The sequence below is a fragment of the Orcinus orca genome, chromosome 3, assembly GCF_937001465.1.
Source record: "Orcinus orca chromosome 3, mOrcOrc1.1, whole genome shotgun sequence".
NCBI classification, from domain to species: domain Eukaryota; kingdom Metazoa; phylum Chordata; class Mammalia; order Artiodactyla; family Delphinidae; genus Orcinus; species Orcinus orca.
Window position 1 is genome coordinate 184,205,583 of NC_064561.1, and position 23,833 is coordinate 184,229,415.

Consider the following 23,833-nt stretch of genomic DNA (forward strand, 5'->3'; position numbering starts at 1 on the left):
CTAAAGAAAACCTAAATCAATGAGATATATACCATGCTCAGGGATAGATAACAATATTACTAAGATGTTGAATTTTCCAAATTAATCAGTAGATTTCACACAATCTCATTAAAAATCCCAGCAGATGTTTTTGAGATATTAACAAATTGATTCTAAAATTTCTATGGGAAGTGAAAGGATCTGGAAGAGGAACAAAGTTGGAGGACTTACATTATCTAATTTCAAGGTTTAACACAAAGCTTCAGTAATCAAGGCAGTGTGATGTTAGCACAGGGGTTGATGTACAGATAAATGAAACACTACACGGGGTCCAGAAATGGACCCCATACTCACGTCACAAAGTTGCCAAGGTAAGTCAACGGGGCAAGGATGTTCTCGTCAATGATGGTGCTGGATATCCAGAGAGAAAACAATATAAGCCTCTGTCTCCACCCTCACCACAGGGCTTCACAAACATTAATTTCCAATGGAATCTAGACCTACAAGGCTAAAGCTAAAACTATAACACTTTTTAAATTAATTAATTAATTTGGCTGCATTGGGTCTTCGTTGCTGCGTGCGGGCTTTCTCTAGTTGCGGTGAGCGGGGGCTACTCTTCGTTGCAGTGCGTGGGCTTCTCATTGCGGTGGCTTCTCTTGTTGCGGAGCACGGGCTCTAGGTGCACGGGCTTCAGTAGTTGTGGCACACAGGCTCAGTAGTTGTGGCACACGGGCTTAGTTGCTCCGCGGCATGTGGTATCTTCCCGGACCGGGGCTCGAACCCATGTCCCCTGCATTGGCAGGTGGATTCTTAACCACCGTGCCACCGGGGAAGTCTGATTAAGACAATTCTTGAAGGGCCAACCGGAATTCATCCTACTGGCGACTAAGGCACATTAATCCAAAGGTACAGATGTTAGGACAGTGTGGTACCAGCCCAGGAACGCACAAACCAATGGAATAAAATAGAGCATCCAGAAATAGCTGTATAAACACTTCTCTTCATGCCCAAAGCGAGACCACAAGTGGAGACACAGACTGATCAACGGTGTTGAAAATATTGGGTCACTGTGTAAGAAGAAAAATCTGTAGATGGGTTAGAAACAACCGTGAAAGGCAGAACTAAAAATAAATATTAGAAGAAAATGAAAGAATGTCTCTTCCTCTCCTGTAAATAACTCTAGAATTCAAAAACTAAACAAACCAAAACTACCTCATCACCCAGGAACAGGCAGGTACCACGTGCGCTCCGCGCATCTGGAGCACAGGAAGTGGTTCTCTCTACATCCACCTTCACCAAACCGAGCACAGCAAGAGTGGGGAGCTGCAGGGACGCAGCTGTGTCCCCAGAGCACAGCCAGCAGCTCCTGGGTCCCAGTGTCCAGGGTCCAAGAGTTCCTGGGGATTCCAGGCGACTGGCTTTAGTGGTTAAAGGACCCACCTGGTGGTTTTTTCCAAAACCAAGAAACTAAGGCCCAAAATGATTGAAAGCTTTCTTTCTCCTCTAGCAAAAGGAACTGCTTATAACTGCCTGCCCGAGACCAGCTTCTCCCAACCAAGCTTCCAGAGCCCTCTGGGACTTCCGGAACATTCCATCACACTATGAAAATTGAAGCCTAGGTGTGAATGACCAGTGCAAGCCAACAAGCTTCCCAGCCCCTCTTCCGAGCCCGCAGAACCCTCCCCCAGCCCCTACCCGGCCTTCTCAGTCCGCAAAACTGACTCCCCTCCCCCCCACCCCCCGCACGGAGGTCCCTCATCCCCAGCGGGTAACTGTCCTCCTTTCCAGCTGTAGCAGACAGGGCTCCCCATCCCATCCCAGCCCGTCCTGTCCCTTCCCCTGATCCGGGATCCTTCAGGACTGAGATGGGGCCACAGTGGTGGTTTTAACCTCCCCTGTAGGGCTGGCTTTTTGCCTCCTGCCCCCAGCCCTTCCCCAAAGAGACAGTCCTGGATCCAAACCCCTCCCCTCCCCAGGCCTCCACTTCCCTCCTACTCCTCTGTCACCCAACTTTCCCCACGGCCCAGTGCAGGCTGGTCTCCACCGCTGGCTACTGCCACTGAGTGGCCATCCCAGTTCTATCCTGGTCGGTCCTCCTGGCGGGGGCGACTCCAGAGCATCACCCCTGTCTCCCCAGCCCCGCTCTCCTGGCTGTCTTCCGCCCTCCTCGGCCACTCGGGGCCCACCAGGCTTCTGCTCGTTGTCAATGAGTGGAGCATGCCTCCCTCACCCCTTTCCCCTCACACTGCCCAGCCCCCCACACCATCCCACCAGCTCTCCCAGCCGTCAGAGCACCTGAGCACCGAACGTCCAGGAGGTCAGCAGAGGGCCAATGGCCTAGAGGCAGAGGAGACGGAGCCCACCTGTGTCCACCAGCAAACGAGGCCCATCATGACCCCCGGTGCTTTCGTGTGGTCACAGCATGGTGGCGACGGCAGGCACTGCTCCAGTTGCCTTTTACAGATGTGACAACCGAGGTTCTGAGGAGTGTTCACTCGCCCGGGTCGAGCATGAGGCTTTGAAGAAGTTTGGACCCAGCCCTGCACTTTCCCTTCTGTATTAACAATGCACGCAGGATGCCGGCGACTTCAGGGGGGACCACTGGCCTCCCTTTTGGCCCTCCTTGCCCCAACGTCTCTCTCTCTCCATCAAAACACAGAAGGGTCCTCAGCATGGCAAGGCTTCACCACAGCATCCGTGAGGGTATTGGCTGTGTTATCAGAGGGCAGATCACTCCCTGACGTGCTGCCCAGGAGAACGCAGATGCCCCAGGAGCCCAGGGCTTTGGAGAAGGTCAGCCAGGCAGCCCCAGAACGATGTGGGAAGAACTGGGGCTCCTCCCCAAGGTTTCGGGAGTCCTTCCTCACCCGCCACCCACTGCCTTCTCCTGCTCTCCGTCACGTGCCTGTCGGGCCACAGGAGAGATCTGCGGAAACGTGGCTGTTCTTGATACTAAAGGTTTGCGGTGACTTTCTGAAATTTATAGACTTTGAGCAGGGAGTTATTCTGCGTTTGCCCTAGTTAGTACTGTGCCACAAGTTAGGGATCCCCTGTGTACCCCCTTCACCCAAAAGAGTAATCCCAAGAACTAGAGTCCTCAGGGAATGAGAGATTCATCACCCCCTTCTCAAACCACTGGGTCCCTGGACCCTGTGGTCTGAGTGGACCCCGTGCATCTGGGATGAGGCCTGCCCTCAGGGGCTCCTGGTGCAGCCCACAGCCAGGGCTGGCAGGACCACGGGGCAGCGCAGCGTAGCCCATCTGGGGAGGACAGGTGAGGAGGAAGAAAAGCCAAGGGAGCTGGGTCTGGGACGGGGACCCAGTGGAACCTCTCACACGTGCGCCTGGCCAGGCGCTGCTCAACAGCGCCCCTCGGGATTTGGGCAGCTGGGGCTGCCTCCCTTGGGGACTGCTCTGGGGCTCTGCACCCACAGCCCGGGGTAGCGCGTGCCCGCCCCATCTCCACGTCGCTGCACTCCTTCCGCTCCACAGGCCGCGCCCCGGCTCGGCGCCCTGAGCGGCGGAAGAGGGCAACGTGGCGGGCCGCGCCGCGCTGCGGTCTCGATCGCCCCTTCTCCGGGACCAGGCCCGCCTCGTGAGTCCCTGTGGTCAGGCCACCGCGAGAGGCTCTCCGCCAGGGCCTCGGCACCCCTCGGGACCCGCGCCCAGCGGCTCCGGCTGGCACACCCGGGAGCAGAGCGCGTAGCCCTGGCCCGTCCGCGCGCGCTGGGGCGGTCTCTCCGGGCCCGCGGGGGGCGGGGCGAACAAGCACGCCCCTCCCCGGTCCGCCCCGCCCACCCCGCCGGCGCCCCCCGCCCGCCCCGCCCCGCCCACGTCACGCAGCCTCCCCTCCCGCGCCTGCGCGGCCGCGCGCCTGGCCCGCTCCAGACGCCGCGCATCCTCTGCCCGCGCCCGGCGCCCCGCGCCCAGCTCAGCGCCCGGCTCCGCGACCCGCTCCTCGCCCGGCGCGGCGCCCCGCTCCCCTCGCCGCGGGCGGCGCGGCCATGAGGCTGCGGGGACGCGATCCCCGAGCCGCCCCCGCCTCCAGCGCGGGGGCCGGCGACGCGCGGCGGCTGGCGCCCCCGGGGCGGAACCCTTTCGTGCACGAGCTACGACTCAGCGCCCTGCAGAAGGCCCAGGTGGGTGTCCGTCGTGTGCCCAGCCCGCCCCGGGCCCGGGGCCGCGCCGAGGGTCGGGGATGCGCGGCCGGAGGGGGCTGGGAAGGGGACCTTGGGCGCGGCCCAGCCCCGCGGCGCCCCGGGGCCCGCGATCGCCACACTTCCCTGCGACCCGCAGCCTGCATCCCCCGCCGTCCTCACCCCATCCCCGGTTCCCGTCACCCTGGTTCCCACCGCCAGTGCCCTGAACCTGGCTCCGCATCCCCTTTCCCCAGGTCCCCGCTCCCGGCTCCATCCCCCTCTCCTTGATCCCTGGACCCCGCAGCCCTTTGCCCTGGCCTCTGCACCCCAATGTCGTACCCGCACCCCGGTCGGTCGGCGCCGCGCGCTCTCCTGGTCCCGGCGTCCACTGCCGCCGCGTGCAGGCCCCGCGCGGTACCGGAGCGGCTCCCCCTGGATGTGACTTCGTCACTTGATGCGCTTCGTGTGGGGGGACCTCTTTGGTCACTTGAGTCAGTGCCGGCGGCAGTGGGGTGCGGGCTGTGGGCTCCCTGGAGCTGCCGGCAGGACGGTTCTGCGTCTGCGGGTTTCCACGTTGTTTCTGGGGGACTCCCTTGGGGGTTAGTCTGAGGCCAGAGTCGGTCGCGGCCAGCCTGGTGCAGCCTGGGGTACAGCGCGCAGGCAGCCTGCTTCTGGCTCGTTTTATCTGCGGGGTGGTCTGGTCCTGGCTGAGGGACGGCGACTGCAGGAGGCAGGGCGGCCCCTACACTTGTCCCCTGCCTTCACGTGGCTCCCGACCTGGAGGGGTACTTCTCTGACCTGCTGGGATCTCTGAGCTGACCGTGAGCTGTGTCCGCATTTCTGGAGGATTGCTCACAGGAGGGCCTTTCTTTGACTCCAAAACTATGCATAGAAGCAGGGAAGTTTCAGGTCTTCAGGGGTTGTCTAGCCGGTGGGGCGTACACCTCCAGCAACACTTTCTGTGGGAAGATCGGAGTTTTTTAAATGTGTAAAGTAACTCATCTGAAATCATATTAAAGTGAAAAGTTCTTGAAGTCAGTCTAAAACTATCATTTCCCCAGATGCCTGCCTCTTCTCTAACAGCCCCCTTGGTGGGTCCGATGGTTGCCAGTGGGGAGCAGAAACGGGCAGAAGACTGGTGGGGGGCGGAGAACGGAGAGTGGCAGCCCCCCTGGAGACACGAAAGGACAGGGCCGTCCCACCCCGCCCGCCATGTGGTCCCCGGTGCCTCCCCCCTCGTCCTCATTGGCTCACACGCCCCCTTGTCTCCCCCAGGTGGGGCTCACAGTGGCTTCCTCTGAGCTCCTGAGTGAGCCCCCGTCACTGTCACACCCCCGCCCCCTGCTTCCAGGGTCTTCCTCCCGCTGCTTAGAGCCCTCGGGAGGGGGCTCCCTGGGATGGAGCCCTGAAGCCTTCGGGCGGTTTCCGGCGCCCCCCAGGCCTGTCACCCTTGCTCCTGCTGCTGCAGAGCTGGCCCCTTTCCGCTCCTAACCCCTCTCTCCCGGCCCCTCTGCTCCTCCCTCAGGTCTGGGGTGAACTGTCTCCACCAGCAGGAAGCCCCTGCGCCCTGGAGGGCCTCCTCCGTGTCCCTGTCACACTGGCAGCCCCCGTTGCTGCGGGCGCACGGGGCGGGGGGTCAGGTCTGTCCTGCCCGGGACCGTGCTCACTGCCCCAGGGAATGGAGGAGCCACACGCAGAGCCAGCTGGCTGTTGAGGGAATGAACGGGCGAAGGGACAGATGTCAGAGCAGAGTCTGAAACCCTGACCCCCTTCAGGTGGGGGCCACAGGGTTGGGAATTGGAGGATCCCAGCTGTGGGCTGTTGTCTCAGCATCTGGATGAGTTCAGAAGAAGAATAGGTGTGTGGGAAAAAAAGAACAGGTGGGTGGCATGTTTTCACCTGCCTCCAAGGGAGGGATACTTTGTACCTTGTTGCAGTGTTTCAGAGGCCGGGTCAGAATAATCTTGGTGTATTTGTAACAAAGCCCTGTTTCTGCCCAGGGGTCTGAGGCCCCAGGTGTAGTCTGTACTCTCCAGTTTCCAAGTCCAGCTCTGCAGAGGCATTTCGCTTTTTACCAGCAATGTTCTGCAAAACTCTCCCCCTTTACCATACTTTGTTACGGTAAAGTTTGAGCAGAGTGGACTTGGCCTATGCAAGCAAAGAAAGCCCACCTCCCGAAGTCAGTACATAAATGGATCCTGCAGTGTCCGAGACAGCCGGGGCCGCTCAGAGCTCACCTGAATTCTGAGTTGAGACAGAACAGTAAGTGTGCCTATATTTACCTGCTGGCCTTTGCTGTAGGGGAGGGGCTGCTGCGTGCCTGGGGATTAATGCCCAGTTGGCCCATCTGTCATTTAACTGCAGCTTTAGTGAGGAGCTTAAGCATCTCTTTGGACAGAAAACAACATGTTAAGACCTGAAAAACCATGAAGAGTGGAATATCACATCATCACCCTGTGATTCGGAGTCAGGCGGTGGGTCAGTGTCACCGGGTGTTTGTGTACTTCCCGCTGGAAGCCGCGGGTGTGAGCACATCCCCTCCAGCTCTGGTGCTTCCCCATTTCTGAACCCCCTGAACCAGTGTCACCGAGAGTTTACTTCCTGGAGAGCAGCCTGGTTTCCCAAACACCTTGGAACTGAGCCCTCGGAGGGAGAGGCCCTGTGTGCACCCCTCCCCCGGTCCGGTCCTCAGAGAGGATCACAGGAGAGTGACTCCAGGGACAGACCTGTTGGGCAGCCTGCGTGGAGTCCAATCACCCAGAAGCGGGTGATCTTTTTCTCCAAGTTCTGATCCAAATGCCCGAGTCTGGGGCTCGGTCTGGATGCCGAGCTAGGGGCAGCCGCTCTGGGGCAGGGAGCCCGCGCCCCGCACACGCCCCAGCCACTCAAGGGAAGGCTGCTGTTTACATCCATCGTGGCCCCACATGTACACACACCAGGCCCACCTGCACGCCCTCATGACCCGCAAGTCTGCGTGCTCCACGCAGGAGACTCCACAGTGAGCAGCTCTTCATCCAGCCCCTCCCACAGCCCCAGCGCTGTGCCTGGTGGCGGGGTGGGGGGGTCGGTGGTGGGGGGACGGATGAAGGGGGAGGTGGCCCGGCCTAAAGCCAGTGCTCTTGAGGGGCTGGCGATAATAGAAACTGGGAACGGGAGACGGAGGCCCTCCAGGAGAGCATGTGTCCTGTGGAAGGGGCAGGCTGTGTCCCTGGGGATCTGGGAGGCCAAGGCCCAGAGGCCCCTTCTGAGGACTACTGAGGACCCGGCAGCACGGCCCTGGAAGGCAGGCGGGTGGAGGGTCGGGGGCCGTGTCCTCATGTCCAGGTGAGGAAGCCGAGGCCCAGGTCCTGTGCTGTCCCCGGACTCCGGGCAGCGCGGGCTGGCTCAGGGCAGATGTCTGACCCGCCGCTTCTCTCACAGCTCACCGGGAGCCTCCTGTAATCGGCTCCTACTTTTCTGGAAGGATGCACGTGTGAAACTCCGTGGTGGTTAACGTGGAGGAGTGAGACGGGGGATTCAAGGGTGCGGGATCCGTCTTCTCATTCGTTGCGTTCTTCTGCCCTGAAGTGGGACACACACACACACGCACGTGCACACAGTTTCCTCTTACACTCGCTTTAATTTCTTAGTGCTGAGCAAAGCACAGTCTTATTTCTCATTTTCACAAAGCAGGATTTTGTCCCTGAGAGTGGGCCCGGCCCGCGCCGGCCCCGCAGGCCCGGGGACCGTCTGAGGAGGTGACCTTGGGCTCCTGTACCCAGCGAGTCTCAGCACGGCCTCCAGGAGCCTCTGTCACGAAGCCGGGCCCTGCCCACCTGCCCCCGGGCTGTCACCACACAGCCAGGACAAAGGCCACCATCCCCGGCGGGCAGGGCCCCAGCCCACTTCTCACGGGATCGCTGCAGGTTAGCACTGGTGTTTCCGTGTCCCGTAAACCTTTAGTCTTGCTGTGAGTTGTTCTGAAATGAGCCCAGAGGAAAGCGTGTGTTTGGAAATACCCTGTGGAAATGCGGTAGCGGGTTTGTTCTCAAGCCCAAGTCACCGCTCGGCCGTCAGTGCGAGGTTTGCAGTAATTTGCTCATTCACACGTTCCTTGGTGTTTTGACCACGTCCCAGCCTTGTGGGCCAGACTGTAACCGTGGCTGAACACCCTTCGTCACTGCGCACACGGCTGCCGGCTTCCGGGCCCCCCTTGGGCCCAGCATCCTCGGTGGCGCTCCGCAGGGGTCCTGGATGGGGGCCGAGCCGAGGCGCCTGGGACTGCAGCCTGTGTACCCCTGACTCGTGTTTCCATGTTAGACCCAGAGGAGTGAGTTATTTTCCCTAAAAAGTTAGTTGCCACCTAAGAGCTCTTTACACTACATCGTTCACGCTTTTAGCCTTTCAGCCCCTGGAGCTGGGCCTCACCTTGCAGGGTCGTGCTCGGGGTCCTGAGGTCCGGCTGGGGAGGACGGGCCACCCGGCGGGCCCTGCTACTCCTTGCCACCCGAGGAGCCCGGGAGCACAGAGCGACCTCAGTGCCCGAGACAGCGGGGATGCCGCTGGGCTGGACCAGGCACTGAACGCCCGCCCCAAGGCGGGGGTCTGTTTGCTAGCCCTGGAGGGGTAACAGCTGTCCCACGTACAGAGCGAGCGACAGAACCTTCTTTCAGTAGCAGTAGATATTTCTGACCAAGAGGGCAGAGCCAGTGGCCGCTTTTGTTTGTGGGCCTCATAATCTGCACATCCTCACTGGGTCTCGGCAGCTGGAGCCCTGGTCCCCCACCCTGGCTCCCTTCCTGCGGCTGGTTGCTGGCCTGTGACCACCCGGCACGAAGGGGCTGATGTGGGATGTGGAGCCCCTCCTCCCTCCCCCCAGAGTAGCCGGGGCCACTCTGCTTCCAGCCTCCCCGCAGTGCAGTGGTCTCCCGCAGGGCAGTGGTCTCCCCGCAGTGCAGTGGTCTCCCCACAGTGCAGTGGTCTCCCGCAGTGCCGTGGTCTCCCGCAGTGCAGTGGTCTCTCCCGCAGTGCAGTGGTCTCCCGCAGTGCAGTGGTCTCCCGCAGTGCAGTGGTCTCCCCGCAGTGCAGTGGTCTCCCGCAGGGCAGTGGTCTCCCGCAGTGCAGTGGCCTCCCGCAGTGCAGTGGTCTCCCTGCAGGGCAGTGGTCTCCCTGCAGTGCAGTGGTCTCCCCGCAGGGCAGTGGTCTCCTGCAGTGCAGTGGTCTCTCCCGCAGTGCAGTGGTCTCTCCCGCAGTGCAGTGGTCTCCCTGCAGGGCAGTGGTCTCCCGCAGTTCAGTGGTCTCCCCGCAGTGCAGTGGTCTCCCCGCAGTGCGGTGGCCTCCACGCAGTGTGCAGTGGTCTCCCTGCAGGGCAGTGGTCTCCCGCAGTGCAGTGGTCTCCCTGCAGGGCAGTGGTCTCCCCACAGTGCAGTGGTCTCTCCCGCAGTGCAGTGGTCTCCCGCAGTGCAGTGGCCTCCGCACAGTGCAGTGGTCTCCCGCAGTGCAGTGGTCTCCCGGCTGCCTGCTCTGGCCCCGCCCTCTCCTTCCATCACTGCCTCACCTGTACCTGGTCCTCAGGAGCTGTCCGACCGGTCACCTCCCCGCTTCCCCAGGCTGCTCAGAGGAGTGACTGCCTGGCTGGGGGACGGGCTGCCCCAGGCTCCTCCCCCCTCCTGCTACCCTTAGCAGCCCCAGGGCCCAGCCCATGACGATGGAACTGGCGGGCCAGGGGCTACCTGCAACCAGGGCGGGGGGGTGGGCAGAGCTGGGGTGTTCTGGGGGGCTGCCTGCTGCTGGGGGAGGTACAGAACGTACCCATGGGTCGCCTTGCAGCTAGAGGGGCCATCCCAGAGCTGGGATTAGAGCCAGGATGTGGTTGGGGGGAACCCCTTGCAGTTGGGGGTAGGGCCAGGATGTTCCCTGGGGCTCCCCACAGCCGCAGGCCTGGAGGCAGAATTTTGGTGAGGGGCCTCCAGCTGTCGGGCTGGGGTTGAGCTGGGATGTCCTGGGGTGCTCTCGGTACCTGAGGGTGGGGTGAGTAGGAGGTGCCCAGCTGGGGGGCTGCCTGCAGCTGGGAGCCCCAGAGGGCCCGAGGCTGCTGGAGAGGCTCCCACAGCAGGGGGACCAGGACACTCTGGCCAGGGCCCCGCCACTTCCTGCAGGTATTTGCTGAACAGGTGGAAGCAGCGGGAAATGCTGCAGGTCTGGAATTTCGAGATTCTCTTCTTCAAACCCTGCAGTAAGGGCCCTGGAGATAAGAGATTTCCTTGAGCCACAAGCCAGGGTGGGTCTGACGTCTGGGCGGCTCTGAGCTGAGTGAGCAGGGGCCAGCGAGGAGCCTCTCAGGCCCGTTCTGTGCGGTGGGCGGGGGGTGGGGGTGGGGGGGCGGGTCCTTTGTCATCGGGGTTCTCACAGCTTCCTCCATCCCTGCCTTGGGGACCACCCCAGGCCCCCCTTCCCGTGTGTCCTGCCCCTGTTGGCCACCCACCAGGCGTGGTAGGATGCTCCTGGCTTCAGACAGTGCAAACATGAGAAGGGGTGCAGATAGGAGCCGGCCGCGAGAGCCCCGAGGGCAGGACCGCCGTGTCCTGCGACACAGCCAGGGGTTCATAGCCACCTGCGGTGAGCCAGCCAGTCGGCAGACGTTACCTCTGAGCCCTGGCACTCACTCGGGTAGCACCCTTCGGCCCAGTGTGTTGTTTGTGGACACAGAGGTGCCCCGCCTCAGCTGCCCCCCTCCCCGCTCCCGTGTGTCTCAGCCCCTCGGGGAGACATTCTCGAGGACCAGGCTGCTGGTAGTGCTGGTGGGGTGGGCCCTGAGCCTCGGCACCTCTGTGTGGGACTTGCAGCCCCCTGGGTCCGCTTCTGCCAGTGGGGAGCTCGGAGCCTTGGAAGCTCCCTTTCTGCAGACACAGAATTACCGGGTGTCCTAACCCCACAGGAGAGATGCCTGGGGAAGGAGGTCAGGTGTCGCCGAGTTCCTGAACCAGCACTTGCTTTGGGATCTGAGCCTCGTGCTGGTGGAGCGTCCGGCCCAGAAGGCTTACACCTTCCAGCCTTTCTGCTGCTGCCCATCTGTCCTTCCCACAGAAGGGCTCCAGCCTGGGGTTTGCTTTACTGTGAATTTCACAGCTGGAGACCGCAGATCGCAATCACGGGGACCCCGGGACAGAGCTCTGGTCTCCAGCAGAGCGGTCCTGAAAACCCGGAGGAGATGAGATTTGGTACAAAACTTGGGTGCGTTGGAGGAGGAATGAGGAGGGCCAGGGAGGGTGCAGGCGAGACCCAGAGGCCAGCCCGGCGGGCGCCGGCGGCCAGAAGCAGGGGCGGTGCACCGGCTGTGGGCGCCCCCCACGTGTCCGCCCTGCCCCTCCAGGCCCAGCCTCCCCTCCCACACGTGGGAGGCTCTCCCCCTGTACTTCCTTCCGGCTTCTCTCAAATCCCACCAGTTATTATCCTAGGGGCCTTTCTCAACTGCCCTGGAGACCCGGAGTCCACGTGGCAGGCGGCTCCCGGTGTCCCAAGCGTCCACTGCCCTGGCCTCCCGGGTGGGCTCCTCTGCCATCTGCTGGAATGTACTGAGGCCTCCAGCCTGGCCTGAGTGCCCTGCCCGGCCTCCTTCAGGCCCCCGGGGCTGCGATCTCTGCTGCACTGCCCCCGAGGCCCCCGAACTGCCCCTCCGTGCTGACCGCTGACCCTGGGGCTGCCTTCCCACCTCCTTTGCCTGTGGACCATGGGCCCCACCACCCCCGGCATGCCCCGGCCCCGTGAAAGGCCAGTGTGAGTGCCGCGGCCAGACGCAGGCCGAGCCCGGCAGGATCAGCTGATGCGAAGACTTCGACCCGCCCCCTGGAGCCCTGAGACCCTGGCTGGGAGGAGGAAGGGCCAGTGTGTGGTTCTCCTTGCCGCCTGGGCTGCAGGGCGTCACGCTTAGGGTTCCCTCCGACCAAGTGGGTCTGGTCGCTCAAAGAGCTGCACAGGTGTTCACTGCGGCCTCACAAGATCACCCTGTCAGCTGTGGTTGAAAACGGTGAATATGGTCGTCTAGGAAAATCGCTCTGCGTCGGACCGCGGGACAGATTTGTAAACCCGGTGAATGGACCGCGGGACAGATTTGTAAACCCGGTGAATTACCGAAAGACACTCATTTTGCAGGAGGTTCCGGATGAGGCAACACGCGCTAACACTTGAGTTGAAAGCTCTTGAATAGAGACCACTGGGATGGTGCGAAGTTGGGCCTGCTTGAGAGTTTGAAAGAAAAAAATAGCTCTTTAGAAAAGCTGTATTTAATTTTAGATTTGAGTGGGAGAGCTAGGAAGAAATAGCTTCTATACACAGTAAGCATGGGCTCTGGAAGGAGAGTTTTCCCGAGTGGAGGCACAGGTTATCCTAATAGACACACAGGTAGATGGAGGACCTCAGAGGTCAGTCAGTGGAGGCCTGAGGTCAAGAAGACAGTCACACCTGAGCAAGAAAAAGACAGATGAGTCCAGTGTGAATTTGGGCACAGGATTTATGCAAGTGGGCAAACCCCCAAAAGAAGCCCAGGTACCCAGTAAACATAAAGTGCTGCATAAGCACAGGACAGGACCTGGGCCCCTGGGCCCCCACGAGCCATTCCCCCCTCGCTGGTGACCCCTCGGAGCTCTGGCCACACCTAGTGTTTCACCTGATGGTAAAGAGAAGCCTCTTCTGGAGAGCAGCTGTGTGTGTGACAAGGTCCAGGGAAGAGCCACGTTTCAGAACGCCAGCCTTTTCTGTTTCGCTTTTGCTTTCAAGTATTTTAACTATTCGAATTAGTTGGGAAAAGGACTGCTTATCTCCTATTTGAAGGCGGTGTATGATTTGGACCGGAAGGCATTTTATATTAAGGAAGGTGTTTTGCTGATGGGGGTGAGCGGAGGGGATGCGCTTCCAGGTTGATTTGCTCGCTTTGCATCTCAGGCATCGGGTCCGGAGCTGGTACTTCTCCTTCCCAGCTGTGACCTCCAAGGGCCTGTGGCTTCACTGTGCCGGCTTGTAAGACTCCGTGGCAATAACTGTGCATTTCCTAAGAAACATAAATAAAGTTAGATGTGTCTTTTTCTCCCTCGCCGCTGCATCCAGCAGGTGGAGGGTTCCCTCAAGGTTCTGCCGGCTTCCTGCCCGAGCAAGGCTGGGGTGCGGCCACCGGCTGCCCAGGGCATCAGGTGTCACCTTGGCAGTTTTAGCATCTTCTGTCTACTCTAAAGTGGGATTCTCAAAAACAGCTGGCTTTATAGTTTGTTTGTTTGTTTGTTTTAATGCATGTAAGTAACAGTAAAGAAAAGATTGATTCCCTAGGTGAGGCCTTCCTGTGTTTCTCCCACGTGCCTTGGAGATCTTTCTGCAGAATCTGCGAGGCTCATTTCTTACTTGCTCCACGTGGAAGAGCTTGGAGGTGACCAGGGCCAGGCTCCCAGGAGAGCACAAGACCAGCCCCAGACGCACTGCTCCCTCCCCTTCCGCCCCAGCTGTGCTTGTCTGCAGGGGTGAGCTCTGTGCCCCACCGGGACTGCAGCTGACCTGTCTCGGGAGGCTCCTCCGGGTCAGGTCCAGGGCGCCTGTCTGACTCCCTCACTCCTCTGGCCCTCGTCTGTGGCCGAGGGGTGAGAGGGTGCTGGACCTGGCCCTGCAGCTTGGGGAAGGACCCCCTGGGCAGGGAGGTGCAGGGAGATGGAGGAAGGAGGCCAGTGTGTCCGGCAGCGCCCGTGAGGGAGCCTGGGGTCAAAGGGTTACTCTGCAGCCGTGCAGAACTCTGAGCCCCGATCTGTTTTGGAGGCGGAGCCAGTAGGAGTTGGTAAGAAAGAGAGGTGGCGAGTGTGACTCCCAAGTGTGTGTCCAGGAACAGGCGGGTGGGCGGGGCCAGCTTGGGTGTCCCTTTGGGGGTTGTTGCCAGCTCTCCCGGGACGTCAGTGTAGGGGCCTCGTCCGCATCAGGCCAGGGTCCGAGAATGTGAGGGTGCTCACAGGAGGGAGGGGGTCCCAGGCCTGGGCTCCCCCCGCCCCCTCCGCCGCCAGGGCAGCCCCTTCTGGTCCAGGCTGCTCCTCGAAACTTGGCTTTGCTCCCACCGGCGGCTGACCTTGGGAAGCCGCCCCACCTCCTGGCCCGGCCTCAGTTTCCCCGCCCGTCTGAGCCCATGCACTGTGGGTGCGTTCTTTCTCTGGGGGGTGGCCTGCACCCTGCCTTCCCTGGAAGGATGATCGCTGACGCCCCCTCTGGCGGCCTGCCTGCGTCCCGCACGGGGTGCCCACACTGTTTGGGAGGGTGAACTGAGTTGCGGGGAGTTGACGGTCGTGTTCCTGGCGCTGCTTCCTTGCACACTGTGAGCTGGTGAGCCGTCCCCATGGCTCGCTGCGCCCGTGCCGGGTTCTCTGGCTGGGAGCCGTGTGGGCTCTACTGGCCTCTGGCGCTTCCTGTGGCCACCAGTCAGCCCAGCGCCTGCGTCCTGGGCTCCCATCCTCGTCGGTTTGGGGAGACCCACAGGGCAGGGCACCTTTTGTCCTTCACACCTGGGATCTGGGCACCCTGGATGCTGGCTGCGTGCGCCCCAGGCCCCTGTGCTGGCAGTGCCTGTAGCACCCCCGTTAAGCCAGGCTTCACCTACCCCTCAACGCCACCACCGTGAGTGACTGGCCTATTTTCTGTGTGCTCACCGAGGTCCGCCATCCTTGAAAACACTTCATTCCAGGTTGTGAAGTCATCTAATTGGCTTGCACAGGTCTGTCCCGTCTTGTTTCGTGCCTTTTTTACCGACTGTCGCCCTGGGATGTGTCCGCTGTGTCCCGTGTAATTCATCGCTCCTCCCCTGGCTGGCCCCTGGTGTCTGTCACAGGGGTGACCTTCAGCACACCTGTCCCCCGGTGGCGCCCTGGGTGGCATCCAGCTCCACGGCTACCAGCAGCACGCCCATGGGAGCAGCCCCTGGGGAGCGGGGCCCGCCAGCTGGCCCAGTGTCCACACACAGCTCCCCACCCCTGACCCCGAGTTCTCAACTGCAGCAGAGGCTCCAGCACCGTCCTCACGGCCTGGGGACCAACTGTGAGCTGTGGTTATTCCCAGAAACTCAGGAGCACGTGGACTCCAGCAGAACCAGTGGGCCCTGGGCTCTGCACTCAGTGGCCTTGTGGGCAGTGGTGCAGAGCTCTTGGCCACATGACGTCAGGAGCCAACACGTCTGATGGTCCACATCTGTTCTCTCAGTTCATGGATCTTACCCACTGCCCGAGGATGGTTTGTGGTGACTGTGGTAAATCGAGCACCCAGCGCACGAGGGCAAAGTCTATTCCTTTTTCTCTTTTCTTAAGTCCTGCTAGGATTTTTTTTAAATTTATTTTATTTATAGATTTTTGGCCGTGTTGGGTCTTCGTTGCTGCGTGCAGGCTTTCTCTAGCTGCGGCGAGCCGGGGCTACTCTTCGTTGTGGTGCGCGGGCTTCTCATTGCGGTGGCTTCTCTTGTTGCGGAGCATGGTCTCTAGGTGCTCAGGCTTCAGTAGTTGTGGCACATGGGCTCAGTAGTTGTGGCACATGGGCTCAGTAGTTGTGGCGCACGGGCTTAGTCGCTCCGTAGCATGTGGGATCTTCCCGGACCAGGGCTCAAACCCGTGTCCCCTGCATTGGCAGGCGGATTCTTAACCACTGCGCCCCCAGGGAAATCCCCTTTCTATTTCTATCAGCATGATTTTCAGGAACTTTCTGAGAAGAGAGATAATGGCTGAGGATGTGGGCTCAGCGCTGGGTTTGTGTGGCCAGCTGGCTGTGTGCGTGCTGGCTTATTACATTTCCTTTCATCATAGGAGGGAGTGCATTTCCCTCCAGCCTCCTGGTGAATGCAGTTCCTTTGGAATGGCGGGATTTCTTCCCAGGATGAAAGCACTGGCATCGGAAGGCGGCTTTGGAGAGTCTTCCTGGGCCTGCCGGTCAGCGTGCTGACGGTCCCGACGTGCTGGCACCCAGCATCTGGAGCGCCTGCTCTGCCTGTAACGCGGCCGCTGTGTTCTCCAAGCTGCTGACACCGATTCCCTAGTGCTGTCCTGCGCACGTGTCGCGTCAGGGTCGCGCACGGCTGACCGGGGTCCCTCAGCAGGCGTGTGCTCGAGGGCACAGGCATCGCAGCCCCCTGGGGCCTGTCCTCCCTGGGCGAGGGCCTGGGTCTCTCTAGAGATCTTGTCTCTTAAGTAACGCATTATGTTTCCTCGTTGGTTGTGAAACATAAGGCACTTGGACCGACTTGCACGTGGGTGATGCCAACGGCCTTGGTGGCCTTGGCAGGGAGGAGGGGTGATTGCCGGGCTGGTCTGAGCCGGGCTTTGGAACCTCAGGTGCTGCACCTGGATAGTTCTGGACCGGTGGATTCGATGAATTCAGTGGGAACTGGAGACTGTTTACATCCAAAGCGAAATTGTCACTTTCACAGTTCTTATCACAGGAAGTGTCAAAACTACAGCAAATGTTTTTGCTTAGGGCGGCGGTAGCAAAGCACCCCAGAGGGGCCGGCTCAAACCACAGGAATTCATTCCTCCCGTTCTCAGGGCTGGAAGCTGAGATCCCGTGTCACAGGGCTGGCTCCTCCTGAGGCCTCTCTCCCTGACGTGTAGACGGCCGTCTTCTCCGTGTCCTCCTGTGGTCCTCCCTCCATGCATGTCTGTGTCCTGATCTCCTCTTCTTATGAGGACCCTGGTCACATGGGATTAGGGCCCACCTTAGTGACCTCATGTACCTTAATCACTTCCTTAAAGGACGGACCTCCAAAGACAGTCACATTTTGAGGTGCTGGGGGTTTGGACTCCAATACATGAATTTGGGGACACAGTTCAGCCCCTGACACCAAAGCAGAGGAAACGCAACGAGCCGCCCCCTCTCCCCACCTCAGCAGTCCCCCCTTACGGCCCCTCTGGGCCCACTGACACCCCCTCTTCCCCCACCAGTGATTTGCAAGCAGAGCCCAGACTCCGTCCTTTCACCAGTAGCAATCCCGTGGGTATCTGCCACTCAAGGACAAAGCCGCTGGCAGCCGCTGTGCAGGCCACTGTCACCCCGGCTCCGGGGCGGGGCGGGTTCTTGGCTACAGCCGCGCCACCCCCCACCCCCCACCCCCGCGACACACACTCTGATCAGAGGGTCCCCGTCCAGCCTGTCGTCTTGGTTTTCTTCCTACAGTGTATTGGTGCATCTGTGTCTCCTGGCCTTCCTTTTGCCGACTGTGTGCTGGTCGTCCGTGTCTTCTGGAAGCTGGTGGCTTGACCCACAACTAGAGAGATCCCATTCCTGTCGGGCACGCCCAGCCCCGCCCACCTGCTGGTCTGCTTCCGGGCAGGACCCTCTGTCACACACACGTGCCTGGATGGTGGGTTCTGGACGCCTGTGCGAGCCCTTCGTGGACGCCCCCACGGACACGCCCCCTCCACCCCTTGGCCGTCCCGAGGGACAGTCTCACGGGACAGGGAGCACGAAGCTTGACATTGCCCCTAGGCCAGTGTCACGATCGGGAGATGGTTTCGTAGGGTCATCCAAAGGCAACCAGGGAGGCTGGGGCGCGTGTGTGAGCGTGTATAAGTAGAGGTGTGGGTGAGGGTGTGCGTGGACGTGAGCGTGTGCCCTGAGGTGTGCGGGCATGAGGCTCCCATCACGCGTGGCTCTTCCTGTGTGCGTTCCAGTGCACCGTGTGCTTGGGGCCCTGGGTCCTTTGGGCAGGAAGTGGTGCCCTGGGCCCGGATGGATCACCGCCTGGACCCGCTCTGCTAGGGGCTCGTGCTGAAGTGTGCGGGGCGAGAGTGGGCAGTGCACCTTCAGGTCTGGGTTGAGCCGGCTGCCCGACGACACGGACGTGCAGAGGACTCGCATGTCTGCGTCTGTGCCTGTTAAACCCCTTTTCCATGGGACGGTTTCTCGCAGACAACTTCTAATGGCTTAATCCAAGTAGCTCAGCTGGGCACTCATTGCACGTCACCCTCAAGGGTTGTGTTACAAGCCCTAGTGTGGCCCTCGAGAAGGGTGACCATACAGTTGATCTGGCACTTTTGAGGGTGATGGGCCCCCGGTGATGGCCCAGGGCTGAAGCTGTGGGCAACATCTCAGGAAACCGGTCCCCCCACCCCCCGTGGGCTCCTGAAGGGACCCGCCTCCTCCAAGCAATTTCCATGGCCCCCGCGTGCTTCCTGCCCACCCCGCCCCCCCACCCCGGCGCGTTCCGTTGGTACCTGCCCATCTCGTCTGTGGGAGGCCTGCCTGTTTGCCGAGGGTCGAGGCTGTGTGGTCACTCACACGTCCTTTCCCCACTGGCTGCAAAACTCAGACACCAGGACCGTCTCCCCGAGGCACACAGAGATGCATCCTCTGCGAGGCAAATGTGGTCGCGTCTTGTCCGCGGGGAGTGGCCGGCGAGCCAGCTTGCGGGACACCATCCGCTCGTCAACCAGCAATTTGAACCGTGCACTTGCCCCGACTCCAGGGTCACCCCTTCACGCCTCGTCATCACCCCAGTTGGTCCGGACAGACTGGGGTGCTGCCTCCCCGGGGCCTCAGAAGCCGTGGGGAAACTGGGTGCTCTTTCTGGAGCCCTGAGCTCTGTTGTTCTCTTCTGTTACCTGCAGTAGCAGCCGTCCTGGCCATGGAATGTGGCTGCACAGTCGGGGCGTGTCCGCGACCCGTGAGTGCTCTGAGCGTGCTGGCCCCGGAGCTCCTGTCCGGCGCTTTGCTGCCTGCCATTCTGTCTAAGGCACGGGCACCGGCTTAGGGTCCATTTATGGGGACACACCGCAAAGTATCCAGTGACTCAGCTGCCCTGCAACCTGGAGGAGCAGCGGCCACGGGTCATAGGACGAGCGGGTACGCGGGGCTCCCAGCACAGCCCCCGGAGCCGGAGCTCTGGGCCGTCGAGGTGACAGGCAGACCGAGAGGCAGCGCCCCGCCAGCGAGGAGGTGGGGTGTCTCTGCCCTCCCTCTGCAGCAAAGTTACAACAGCAAGGATGGAAGAGGATATGTTTTGAAATGAAGGAAAGGCTACATTTTAAAACCTGTGGGATTGAATTAAAGTCCTTAGAGAAAGCTGCCTTCTCCATGTGAATTTGGGGGAAATAAGGTATTTCTGAAAATATGCTCCAGGCTCTTTCCTCAAGAAGTTAGAAAGAACATTAGGGTACACTCAGGGTGGAAGAGAGAGGCCCCTATAAGATACAAAATTAATGCGACTGAATAGGTCACAGCAGAGATAAGGAACAAATGCGCAAGTGGTTCTGTAAACAGATTAGCGAAGGGGAGGGCTGTCTGTCAGCACAGGCCTGAAGGGTCTCAGAAGCACAAACGCTGCCTAGATCAGGGCAGGGTTGATGTAACTTCAGGGCAGCAGTTTGCACGATTATCCTGAAAATGCACGATGGGGAGTCTGGTGGGAGGAGAAGCCTGCTGAGGACGCCCAGAGATTTCCTCCCTGACAGAAACCCTGAAATAACTCCAGAAAATAAGAAATAGGAAATCTAGATAAACAATGAAAAGCATTGGAACAGCCATCAGGAAGCTCCGTAGGAATTCCTCCAACGAGGTGGGCTGGTGTCTGGCGTGGTGACCGCAGGACCCGAGGACGGCGGTGCGGGGGACGTGACCAGGCTCGCCTTCCAGACGCATGTTGGCAAACGAACCTGGCGAGGCCTTAAGAGAGGTGGCTTCCCAGCACTGGAACCGAGGTTGTGACACCAGAGAAGCCGTGGCTGCCGTGGGTCACGTGGACAGGGTGACAGATGAGCACGTAATTATCCCGCAGGGAAGACTTGTGGTGACATTCACCCCGTTCACGCTGACCCCAAAACAAGACGCTTAGAAAACCCGGGGTGGGAGGCACGTTCCCGCCAGCACGTTCCTGCTCTGTCTGACCCCCTGGAGCAGAGCCCCCACCACCACCATTTAACAGGAAGCATTGTCCCCAGCGGCGGCCATGACAGATCCGGGGTCACCGGCCCTGTTCCACCTTGTGCTGAAACCAGAGGTTCAGCCAGGGGACCCCAGCCCCTGAAGGCGGGGGGAGGGGCCGTTCAGAGTCACCATCGTCACAGCACATGGAGATCTGGACCCACACCGGCCGTGGCGGCACAGGCCACACGTGGCCGTAGGGCACCTAGGATGTGGCGCGTGAATGAGATGTGCTGTGAGCACAGAACACGCCGGATGCCCTGGACGTGATGAGGATAGTGTGAACTGGCTCGTCCACGCCTTGTGCTACGTGCGTGCGGAAATGATGGTATTTTAGGCGTGTTGGGTTAAATAAACTGCATGTTGAATTAATTTCATCACCTTTGTGTTTTTAAACATGGCTGCTAGAAAATGTAAGACGGCACACGTGACCTGCGTTGTATTCCTGTCGGGCAGCGCTGGCCTTGGTGGAGACCCCAGAGAATCAGGGAACGGTCAGCGTGCAGGCCTGCAGGCGGCAGAGACGGGCGTGGCGGGTGGTGGGGTGAGCAGCTTGGACACGGTACCACGGACCTGGGTCTCTTCCCGTCTTTCCTGTCTCCTGTGCACCAAACCTACGTATTTCAAGTGTATTTTCTTGCAAATAATCAAAAACTCATATCTGTTGGTTGTAAGGCTCCGTGAGTTTTGTCTTGTCATCCCTCCGCTCCCCTATTTTCTAATCGACCGCCTGAGATCAAGCTCATCACAAAACACGCTGTTCCTGAATGTCCCCCACCCCCAGTGTGGAGGCAGAACATCACTGCCTGCGGAAGTGCTGGTGCCTCAGCCACAGCTGCCCGTCCACCGTGTGTCCCCCTCGTGCGCAGGGCCTGCCCCCCCCACGGAGCCCTAGCCTGCTTTCCCCGCGTCCACCGGACCAGGCCCGTGGCTCTGGACGCCCCCTCCCTCCCTGCTGGGCCCCCATCCCGTCTGTGACTTCCTGGGGTTGGAGAGTCCCCGGGTCCCCGTCTTCCTTGTGGTCTGAGCCCAGTCCTGCCAGCTCTGTGCCTGTGGCCCCGTGAAAGCATCCTTGTGTGCAGGGGCTGCTGGGCGCGCTGAGGAGGGGGCTCGGGGGCGGGGCTGCCTGCTGGGGGTGCTGGGAGTGGGCGGAGCGCCGTCGGCCAGGAGAGCACCCCGACCCCAGGCGTCCCCGCGGTGGCTGTAGGAGGGACTGGGCCGCAGCGTCCGCGGGAGGCGGGTGCCGGGGCGGCGCGAGGAGCCCAGAGGACAGTCCCGCGCGTGACCGTGCCCTGTCCCCACAGGTGGCCGTCATGACGCTGACGCTCTTCCCCATCCGGCTGCTGGTCGCCGCCGTCATGATGCTGCTCGCCTGGCCCCTGGCGCTTGTGGCCTCGCTGGGATCCGCTGAGCAGGAACCAGAGCAGCCCCTGGCCTTGTGGCGGAGGTGAGTGCACGTCTGTGGGGGCCCTGGGGGGTGTCGCAGGCCCACGCTCCCCCTGCCAGCATCCTGCCCTGAGGCTCCCTCCAGGGCCCCGCAAGCCGAGTGGCCGCTGTGTTGTGCCCTGAGCACCGGGGTCCCGCGCTTCCCTGTCCCCTGCCCTCGAGGCCGCATGTCAGCCTGCTGCCGCTGGTGTGGTCTCTGCTTCGTGTGGATGGACGTGTGAATCTGTCTTAAGTGAAGATCCAACAGGGGCCTCACAAAAGGACATGAAACCACAGCATTTTCTTCTGTATTTAAATACCTAAAGCTGTCCCTTAACTCAAACTACACGCCGTTTCTAGTGAAGGAAAACGTTGAGCTATGGGAAGCATTTTGGTGAGTATTTCCAGTGTGTTAGAAGACACCGTTCCGGTCATAAAACCAGGTTGCTGGCCACCTCCTGTGTCTGCATCTCCGATCAATCCTAAGGTCCTTGGACGGTTTATTCAGAACAGAAGTGTTCTTAGTTTAGCGCAGGGCCGGGGGTCGGCTGCAGCCTGTTTTTGTGAATGAGGTTTTATTGGGGTGCAGCCCTGCCCGTTCATTTGTACACCATCCAGGGCTGCTGTCCTGGAGGGCAGGGGTCACTGTGGCCAAGGCCACAGGCCCACAAAGCCTAAACTACCTGCTGCCCGGCCCGCAAGGTTTATGGACCAGCTCAGGCCCCTCCTTTCTCTCCCAGTGTCTGAGCTGCTGGAATGCTGATGCCCTGAGAGGCTGTGGAAACGGGCGCCCATCCTGGACCTTGGTTCCCCGCTGCCCACGTGCCATGGTCAGAACAGCAGTTACATGCAGGGCAGAGACAGCCAGTTAAGGTTCAAGGGTTTTCTGAGCCTTTCACGAGCATGGTGCCTGGGGACCCCTCACCCTCCTCGTGGTAACATTTCACGTCCTCAGACCATCCCCAGTTTCAAGTGAACCATGGTCTCTCCCCCTCCCTAGAAACCAGAAGGTAGACGTGGCTGTCTCCGTGGGTGTGCCCCCTGCACGGAGCCTGGCCTGAGGGACAGGAAAGTCTCTCCCAAGTGAATGAATGAATGGGTCAGTGAATGAATGAATGAAAGAGTGAACGAGTGCATAGACAGCTGGGTTTTCTAATCTCTTTGGAAATCATGCTTTACCTTGAGATTTGGGGTTTTTTTTTTAAAGTTTTAACTGTAAAATATGAATTTGGTATCAAATATATAATCAAGCAAAATAAATCCAGACCAAATCGGAATCAGAATTTCAGTTTTCACTTGGTTGAGGACCCAGAGCTAGAAAGCAGAGATTTTGTAGTTTTTTACAAATTACGAATGATTTGATCAAAAGCGTCTTAATTCCCTGTTCCCCCCCGCTCTGTTCTGGGGCTGGGCTCCCCTGCCTCCCTGCTGTCCTCTCCCACGAAGGAAGAAACCTCGCACAACCTCGGCGTCTGTCTTTTCAAAACAGGTGACTCTGGGCTGTTTCGGTTTCCCTGTTTTGACTCCCTGTAGCTTTTCTTGTCTGCGGTAATGTACTTGGTCTCATCGGGTGATAAATGGGCCACAGCCAACTTTAGTTCCGACAGCCCGCTCGCTTCACAGAGGCACCGTGTGTGTGTGCGTGTGTGTGTGACGTGCACACCTGATGTGCCCCACGTGGGGAGATGTGGGGTTAAGGTTCCCGGGAGCTCTGGGTGCTCAGGTACGCAGAGCCTGAGCGTCGTCCTGAGTATATGTGTGTATGGGCGTGTCTGTGTGTATACGTGTGTATGTATATGCGTGTGTGTTTGTGTACGTGTGAGTGTGTGCGCATATGTGTGTGTTTATATGTGCACTGGCATGTACCCCAGCTGCACATGCCGCCCACATTGAATTCCCACCCCCTGCAGCCCACGGGGTCTCCACACAGCAGTGTTTCTCGGGAACTCGGTGCACAGCCCTGGGCTCCATGGAAACAAGAACAAACACCCGGCCCCGAGCTCCTCAAAGGAAACACAGTGACAGAAGGTCCTGAGTTTGGGACACGGGGAGTTAGGAGGAAACAAGTTTAAAGTAACAGGACTCCAAGTAGAGGACGTCACGTCATCAGCTGCGGCGGTGGGTTGGTTCACGCCAGGCACAGCTGTGCGGTTTTGAGCAGAGTTTTGTTTTGATCAGGGAGGATTTTTGCTGAATATAAGTTAACGTCAGTCAGACCTTCCCAAAATAAAATCTTGGGTTTTCAACGAAAGGAGGAACGACACAATTTCGCATAAGACTCTGTGTTTCAAAACACAGAGTGTTGTAAAAACTTCTTACAGAACCCAACCAGGCAGGGCAGGAGACACTGCTGACCAGTCCTGCAGGCCCTGGCCCTTGGCCGACTCAGGGTT

General features: G+C 59.9%; 1 protein-coding gene across 3 annotated transcripts in view; it reads left to right on the forward strand.

The window, feature by feature from the left end:
* Positions 1 to 3,836: 3,836 nt before the first annotated feature.
* LPCAT1 (lysophosphatidylcholine acyltransferase 1) overlaps positions 3,837 to 23,833 on the forward strand; it is a 41,277-nt gene continuing 21,280 nt past the window's right edge. Inside the window, exons 1-2 of one of the 3 annotated variants that reach the window (XM_033436627.2) lie at positions 3,837 to 4,118; positions 21,320 to 21,462. In XM_033436627.2, the coding sequence (XP_033292518.2) occupies positions 3,984 to 4,118; positions 21,320 to 21,462 (278 nt within the window). In that variant the 5' untranslated portion in view covers positions 3,837 to 3,983. Of the gene's footprint in view, positions 4,119 to 6,360; positions 6,381 to 21,319; positions 21,463 to 23,833 lie in introns of those variants that run through there. The other 2 variants (XM_033436626.2, XM_012534716.3) reach the window with 2 other exon arrangements.